Source organism: Hevea brasiliensis, chromosome 17 (assembly GCF_030052815.1).
Source record: "Hevea brasiliensis isolate MT/VB/25A 57/8 chromosome 17, ASM3005281v1, whole genome shotgun sequence".
Taxonomy (NCBI): domain Eukaryota; kingdom Viridiplantae; phylum Streptophyta; class Magnoliopsida; order Malpighiales; family Euphorbiaceae; genus Hevea; species Hevea brasiliensis.
In genome coordinates this window covers 30,983,965-30,992,886 of record NC_079509.1, presented here as the reverse complement: position 1 = coordinate 30,992,886, position 8,922 = coordinate 30,983,965, and the positions used below count along the sequence as shown (strand labels likewise).

The window sequence follows — 8,922 nt, the reverse complement described above, 5'->3', positions numbered from 1 at the left end:
TAAATTTAATCATTGTTAAATTAAATATTTATATTAAAAAATATATATAATTAATTAATATATATAAATTTAAATATAAAAATTTAATTTAACAACTAAATAAATTTAATTGTACATAAGTTCGAACCTTATAAGCATACACGTTGCAGTTATTAATTTAATCACAAACCGTTGACTACAAATTGAATCCACTTGTGCCTTTTTTTTATTATTATTATTTCTTTTTTTTTAAAGTCCAAATAAAGCTTAAAACCAAACCTACTAAAGAAGCGACTGTTTTTCATTTGAAAATGATTCACAATAATAATTCAGTAATTATTAAAGCTAATCAAAATCTGATGATACTTTTAATTTAATACTACTAAACATTATCACAGATAACACTAAATCGCTCCTCTTCCAACACGACAGTCCCCAATTTCAAAATAAGAAAAATACTAATAAAATAAAAATAAAAATAAATAATATAATTAAAAAAACGAGTTATTTTTGTCCTTGAGATTTTGTGGATCTTGCTTGCTTGTTTGTTTGTTTGTTTGTTTTCTTCTTGTTGGTGCGGGTAGTGGTGTGGCTTGAAGTTGTTAGCTACGCGCCAAAGTCAACCAAAATACGGCGTCGTGTGAAACACTACTTGAAGATAATAGACCCTTATTTTCGTGGACTTTGAAACAGCTGTTGAATCCTACACGTCACGCTCTCTCTATCTCTTTCTTCTTCTTACTTGATGAGGATTGAAAAAAAAAAAAAAGCCAAAGAGTCAGTCAGTCAGCCAACGTCGTTATCACGGCTTGGAAACGGAGGCAGCATCTTTGCCAGAGGCGTCACCTCCACCGTTACCCATAGTAGCTGACTGGACAGTCAACACGGACATGCTAGGCGAGGAAGGTCCTTCACCGTTGGACTGGAGCAAATGGTGGTGGTGATTGGAGTTATTGGTGTTGAGGACTGGATTCCGGGAGTGAGAGGTGGCGGTTGAAATGGCAGTGGCGAGAGAAATAGGCATGAGGCAGAGGCCTTTTCCCTGTAAATACTGCATGGCGGAGCCCATGTCTTCTTCCATTAGCTTAGCGACTTGGTGTTCAGTGACAGTAAGGGTGTCGTTGGAAGACGGAGTTTGGGTAGCATTAGTAGAGGTGCAAGGAAGGGACCCACCATTAGCAGTGGCCTGAATACAATCACCACCTCCAACACCTCCGCGTCCTCCTCCCTGCGCAAACGACAAACAAAAACAAAAATCATCATCGTCATCGTTGAATATGATTGTAAGAGAGAGGAATCTGGGAAAGTGGGCACGCGTGCTGCTTTTGGTTTGTCGTTTTGTAGTATTGGGAGTGGATTTTTGGCTACACTATGATTTTGAGGGGAGAGGAGTGGAGTGGTGTGGATGGGCTTTCTCTGCTTTTTTTTTTTTTTTTCTTTTTTTTCCTTCTTATGGAATGTTTCACATGTTTTTCTTTTCTTTCCCTTTCAATTTTAGCCTAATAATTTCTCTAAAATTATATAAAATTTCATGTTTTAATAGAATATTACCTCAGAGGACATATCAGCAACGAGTGGAGCCACCGCTGCTGCACCGCCCAATCTGCTCATGCTCAGCACCTGAAAAATATTATTAATATTATTAATATTATATTATTATTATTATTATAAAAAAAAAAGAAAAATAAAGAAATAAAAGAGAAAGAACCTTCACTTGAAGCTGGAGGAATTTGACGTAGTCTATGATCTCATCTAGCATTGAAGCCTTGTCTGTCTGTCATTCAACAAACACACTCTTGATTAACAAAAATTAATTATTAACAAGAATTTTTTTTAACAAATAATTTTACAACAAAAATAATTAGATATAAATTTATTTATATCGTTATTATTAAAATTATTCATCATAATAAAATCTCAATAAAATGCTTAAAGTTAAATAATCTAATTACTTTTTAATCCAAAACCTATTAACAATTACTATTTAAGTTAGGTTTCAAAAAAAATTATTATTTAAGTAATTTGTTGTAAATCCCGATTATTCGCCAGCGATTGCGGACCTTATCAGAGTGCGGTTCTCGACCAGCACTATTCTTCAAGTACGCACGGAAAAGAGCATTCCCACTGGGAATCACTAAGCACACCCCAGTCTATCTAATAAAGAAACAACCGTGCATTCTGCAATCGAAACGTATCTCTCTTATCCAAACACATCACGACACGTATCCCACCACTGGATGTGACTGGTTAGGTTAACTGCGCAAAATAATTCTCTCCCCAAAATAACGCTCGAATTTGTCGATAATTGCATTGCTAACAAAGTCTGACCACCAGCACTTCATTACTCGGAAAGCCGGAGATTGAGAATTTCTAAATATTAAAAAAAATTAAAAAAGGGCAATTTAATTACCTTATTGGCATTGGGAACCAGTTCTTGCAGTGCTTTCATTCTCTCAGCAATTCTCTCCCTTCGTAACTGTCCAGAGAAAAAGATATATTAGAAATCAGAATGGAACCCACTAATTCGTTTGGTTGTCCAGAAAACGCGAGAGATAACAAAGAAAGCACAAAGAAGGAAAGAGATTTTAATTACAGATAACGTACAACTCTAGCATACTCTCTCAGCAACAGAAACAATCAAATTTTGGAGTAAGAAGCGTACCCTTTCAGCTATGCTGTGTGGGTCAGTGGCTTGACCCCTTCTAGCCCTCACCCTTTGTCTGGGCTGCGCCGGTGCACCACCGGTTGACCCGCTTGCCTGAGTTTGGTTCATCACTGTAGTACTCCCTGGGTTTCCAAAGTTCTGTGCCTGCAGGGCCCCTCCTTGTGCCTGAGGATGGTGAAAATGCTGCTGAGAGCGGTTAGATGGCTGCCCAGTCCCATGCATAAATCCAGCACCAAACCCATTACTATACAGCGCTTGCACTGACCCATCTCCTCCCTGGGAAGATTACGATTAGTCCAAATAAAAAATCACTACCACTATTGATCGGGGAAAAAGGAAAACAAAACGGGAAATGAAGAAACACTCACCTGAGTAGGAGAATTGAAGGAAGACCCATCAACTACGTCGTTCTGAGGCATCCCACCTCCTCTCGTGGCCATCATGAGCTGCTGCTGAAGTATGAGCTTAGCAGTGGCCGCAGCTGCAGGAGAGGGACCTCCACTGATCTGGTGCTGTCTAAGCTTGGAGGCCAAAATCGCAGACTCATCAAAGTTATGGAGGCCAACATTCTCGGGAATAGATGGCGGCGTTTCATCAGATAAATCTCTGGGTTTGGCAGAGGAATTGTTAATGGGGATGTTGAGGTTTGTGGTGGGGTTAAGGTCCCAGGGAGACTTGAGGTCCGTCCAGGAACAGGAAGGGAGAGTAGAAAGCATTTGGTCAAGGAAATCATCGTTGGAAGAAGAAGAAGGATCGAAATGAGAGCTATGGATCTGTTGGTGTTGTTGATTTTGAAGGTCTTGAAGAGGGATTTGAGAAGATGGGTTAAGGAGAGAATTTATTCCTTGCATTTCTCTGCTACAAGGCTGCATCTCTTTACCAAAAATCAGCGTATGCCAGAGAGAAAAAGAGAGAAGATTTTGGTTGCGAGTGAGGTGAGGGGATTCCCTTCTATGTGGTTAAGAGAAGTAAAGGCATTTGGGTTTCGAATATAGGGTTGGAGGTTTGGGCTTGGGATTGTTAAATACTTAAATAGCTAAGCAAATAATAATAATAATAATAATAATAATAATAATAATAATAATTTGTTTTGTTTTGTTTCTCTGTCTCTTTCTCTCCTTGCTGGGATGCTATATTGGTCAGACTAGGGTTAAGGGTTAGCAGGACTTCAGCTGTCTCTCCCAATGGTCAATGTTGGCGCGTTACCTCCACTCCCTCTCATCTCGAGCAAACACTCCATTAAGGTGGCGAACTGGTGATTAGGATTGTTCTCAAATCAAATTGAAGAATCCCATTGAATACAATAGAATCGTGTTAAATTAAATTTATTTTATTATTTTTATTTAATTTTATTATTTTATAAAAAATTTAAACCGAAATTGTATCAAACTCATCAAATTAAAATCAAAATAGAGAATCAATTATACAATATACTTTCAATATAACTATATCTTTATATGTAATTAAGATCCTAATATATATGTTGATCTAGTTATATTAAAATATTTTTCAAAATTATAAACACAATGGCATCTTTTCAATTTCTCCTTCCTAATTTCTTCCCATTAATTTTTCTTTTAGCAAGACAACCATCAGTGGTTCTTTTTTTTTTCTTTCTTTTTATATAACTTTTAGATTTATATCCGTTTAAAGTGGATCTTAAATTTAGTCATTCTATTATATCCTTATTGATAGATTTACAGTGTTTCCCCTCAATGGAATTTTGTTGGTATTTTGATTCATTTCATGAAAATGTCTCTCATTATTATAGAGTTTATTTTGTCGAGTCTCTTTAATGACTCTCATATTTATGTCTTATTAAAATGAATTTTCAATATGGAAGTTGTTGTCTTTGTTATCAAGTCTGTAATATTAGGTATATTATTTTGTTGGTTAAACAAGACAGCAGTGTAAATCTTTTCTCTAGTAGGAGATATAAATTTGAAGCTCTCTTGTTTGAACTCATAGAAAGATATCAAAGAATAAAACGCCACACATTCGCTCATTACTTAATGAAGCGCATTTCTTGCCATTTAACCAAGTATTATTTATGTTCTATCGTATTATACTTTATCAACTCAATCGGAATCGTCAAATTATCTTTTGTATTATTTTCTTTGTATAAGTAGTTAATTCATTTGTACAAAAATATGATACGCAAATCTTTACTTCATTATTATATTCTGTTTATGATTAATGAAATGTCCTTGATATATAAAAAAGATTATAATAGATATTATAACTATATATATTATGTAATCATAAATTACATAACCTAATTTTATATTTCATTTTTTACCTTTTTAATAATTTTAATTATAAATACATTAAATTAATTTATAAGTCTTAATACTTAATTATATATGTATCTTATAGTTAAAGGTTATATAATTAAGAAATAGTGAAAAGATATATTATATAATATACTTATGCTACTATATATTATATAATATTTTTAATTTTAAATTATATATGTATCTTATAATTAAAATTATATAATTAAAAAAATATTAAAATGTATATTATATGCTGTATATTAACAATTAACTTTAAAACTTACATGGTGAATTTAGGTATGACTTTTCATAGAAATAATTGTATAAATTTATTTCAAAAATTAAAATTTGAACGAGAAACGTATCAAATATTTGAATCCAAATCATATTAAAATTTTGATTCATTTTTAATTTCTAGACGAACGTAAATCATAATTAGAATTGCACACCCTTAGCCCTATTAATTAGTTAGTTAAAGGATATATATTATTACTTATTTGATGCTTTTCATTATTTTTGTAAATAGTATTTTTTTTATACTTATATTCATGTAAACTTTTTAATAAATTATAGGAAATAAATTTTAAATTTATATTAATGAAGGTTTAATGGAAATTTACATATAGTGGAAGTAAGATAAAATACCTAAGTGAAGTTCTTCAGATTATATATATATATATATATATATATATAAAATAAATGTATGAAGAGATGATTATAGGTGTAAGAAAAGTAAAAGAGGTTACATACGAGTTTCCTCATAATTGTGGGTTTATACAAGGGAACGACTTTAATGTTATTTGCATATAATATTTTTTTTTAATAGAATTAGTGAATTGGTTAATTAAAAGTTGGAATTATGAAGAAAGAGATTTTAGAATAAGGATTTTAGATTAAATAGAAATAAATATATATGTATTTTTGGTTTAGCTCTCATAGAAGAAATAAAGTGGAAGTTCGATTGGATGAAGTTTTAGTACTAAAATACAATCAATTTAAGTATTTAGGTTCTGTTATTCAAAAAATTGAATAATAGGTGATAATATAATTCATAGAATCTAAATAGGATAGATGAAAAACAATCAATGTTAGGCATCTTACGTATAACATATCCACAAGATAAGTGCAACAAAAATGCAAATGTTAATATAGATGTTTAATATTATACTAAAAAAATTAGGAATAAATACATTTGGCAAAGAGTGCACATATCACACATAAAAGAAAAAAAAAAGACGGTTAATTAAAATTGTTTGACCACATTATAAAACATAGACATGTTCTGGTGAAAGTAGTAACAAAAAAAAAAAAAAAAAGACCTAAAATGACATAGAAAAAAATAGTATTAATAAATTTACAAATTCTCAATATTGATAAGAAATTAATTTCAAATATAATTAAACAGCAAAAAGAATCTATATATCCAGCTCTAACTAATTTAATACTAAGGCTCAATCATTATTTGCATTTATATGAATAGCGACATATTATATTAAATAATTTTCTTAATTTATCATATCGTGTTATTATTAATCGATTAACTAGTTAGTAATTTAACTGCACACAAAAAAGTAAATTACAAGTTAATTTGAGATATATCAAATATATAATTAGTTCTTATTAGTTTTTATGAGAAATAATTTAATTTTAATATTTTATTTCATTAATAAAAGAATAAATTACATACACGATAGTTTAATTTAAAATTATATAATAATAAAGTGTTTAAATTTAATTTATAATATAAATTTTTAATTTTTAATTTAAATAATATAAAATTTATGATATTTATTAATTAATTTTTAAATTATTTTTTATGACATGACACTTCTTTTAGATAATTGTCTATAAAAAAATGTAATTAATTAAAAATAATGTTTCATAATTAATTTTTCTCTGATTTCTTTTTTTCCTATTTTGTGTCCACCCACAGTCTCGCTAACCCAAATTGCATAAATCAATATTTTAGTAATATAGAAACCGTTTACTCCAAGCTATTAATTCACATGAATATATATTTTTTTTTAATTTAATAAATATTATATCAATATAAATAATTCACAAATTAGCTACTAAATATCATAATAAATCTTATGTTATTTAAATTAAATATCAAGATATAAAAATTTAACTATCTTACTATTATATATCTTTAAATTGAAGTATCATATCTATAATTTACTTATTAACAATATAGCGGTTACACTAAAATTTCAAATAATTAGAAAATTGAAACAATTAAAAATAATTATGTCATTAAATTTATTTTGTTAACAATATAGTCTCTTTATTTAAATTTTATATTTAAGTAATTATCTATTCTATATTTAAATATTTATATATTTTTAGTTATTATAATTTATATAAAATATAATTATTATCCAAAAATGAAATGTTATTTAAATATTTAATTAACTCTTTATAATGCATAATTAGTTTAATATTCTTTATCGATATAAATGTATTTTTATTAAATATAAAATAATTATTATAATAATTTATCGATAATATTAATAAATATAAATGAACAAAATAACTATAATTTATATATGAATTACATATGATTATGTGTATTATTAAAATAAATTACATTAAATCACATAAAAATAAATTTTCTTATATAATTTTTTAAAGAAAACTTCGTTGAAATTTTTATTATAATTTTTGTTTTATTAAAACATCAGTATAAAAAATTATTTTTTTAATTATAAATCGTAATTATATTTAAATAATTATATTTTTAATCATATAATTGTCTATATCATATATTACTTAATTATAATTATTTTAAATTTTTATTTTTAAAAAATACTTAATTTTATAAATATAAAATTTAAGTTAAATTTTTATTTTATTACTGAAATAAAATTTGAGAAGCGTAATTAATTTAATCATAATTTAATTTATTTCAAGTTATCGATAATTTAATAAAAAAGATTACTCTATTAGTCAAATGATGGTATTAGCCAATGATAAATAAAGAGAACTAAACAATTATGGCATTCATAACTCCAAAATCATCTGTCAATTTAGTTATAAAATCACCTTCATCTTGTAAATCAAAATTAAATTACTTTTATATAAAAAAAAAATTCAATCTTTGATTTTTATGTACTTAAGGAAGTAACTTTAATTTATATATATATATATATATATATATATATATATATATATAATTGAGGAAATAAATTATTAAAATGAAGAATTAAAAAAGTGAATAAGGTAAGTGTGGTCCACGGGACGATTATTCGCGTGGACTGGCGAATGCAATATGTTATCAGCTTGAGTTGCTATAAGTGTCGCGTGGTCGGCCAGATCCATTACGGGACATGTTTGTTGAATTGTCGAGAATACCCTTGGACACTGTAATCACCGATGAGAGGAGAATAAATAAAACGCGTCTTAATTAGTTGTAATCAATAGCATAATGACAGCAAAACAACAGATAATTATCAGTCATAATCATTTTCAGCACAAGCTGTACCCATGAACCGCCGATCCATATAAAAAAAAATCCAAATCAACTCCACACAATAAATAATAAAAATTACTTTCACTATTCATTTTTGAAATTTTTACATGGTAATTAAAAAATAATTAAATTATTTAAATTATAATAAAATATTTATTAATTTAATTAAATAATTTTTTATATAATTTATATATTTATATATTTTATATTAAATAAAATAATATTTATAAAAAATATCACGTACTATTTTTTTAAAAAAAATTTCATGTATTACTTTTTTTTTAATTTTTCTTTTAATTGTATTCTTTATTATATTATTATATTAATATTTATAATTTAAATTATTATTTTTTAAAAATTTTAATTTTTAAAAATTAGCATCTTTTGTAATTATATATATATATATATATATATATATATATATATATATATATATATATATATATAGTTTTCCTTTGTTATCATGATATAAGTTTTCAAATCTATTACATTTAATATTTATACCAAGCAATAATTTTAATTATATTTAT

At 27.4% G+C, this 8,922-nt stretch overlaps 1 protein-coding gene across 1 annotated transcript; it reads right to left on the bottom strand.

The window, feature by feature from the left end:
* Positions 1-259: 259 nt before the first annotated feature.
* On the bottom strand, positions 260-3,657 carry LOC110652451 (bHLH transcription factor RHL1). Its single transcript, XM_021808046.2, has 6 exons — positions 3,013-3,657; positions 2,642-2,920; positions 2,390-2,455; positions 1,688-1,753; positions 1,531-1,599; positions 260-1,207 (listed from the first exon to the last, which is right to left on the bottom strand). Exons 1-6 carry the CDS (start codon positions 3,514-3,516, stop codon positions 782-784), a joined length of 1,410 nt encoding a protein of 469 aa, XP_021663738.2. The 5' UTR covers positions 3,517-3,657; the 3' UTR covers positions 260-781.
* Positions 3,658-8,922: the final 5,265 nt, after the last annotated feature.

Bases quoted from the DNA above. Each gene is read 5' to 3' on its own strand.
- LOC110652451 (XM_021808046.2), bottom strand. From the start codon at position 3,516: ATGCAGCCTTGTAGCAGAGAAATGCAAGGAATAAATTCTCTCCTTAAC. The intron at 2,921-3,012 runs GTGAGTGTTTCT...TAATCTTCCCAG, and splicing joins CCTTCAATTCTCCTACTCAG to GGAGGAGATGGGTCAGTGCA. The intron at 2,456-2,641 runs GTACGCTTCTTA...TTCTCTGGACAG, and splicing joins CACACAGCATAGCTGAAAGG to TTACGAAGGGAGAGAATTGC.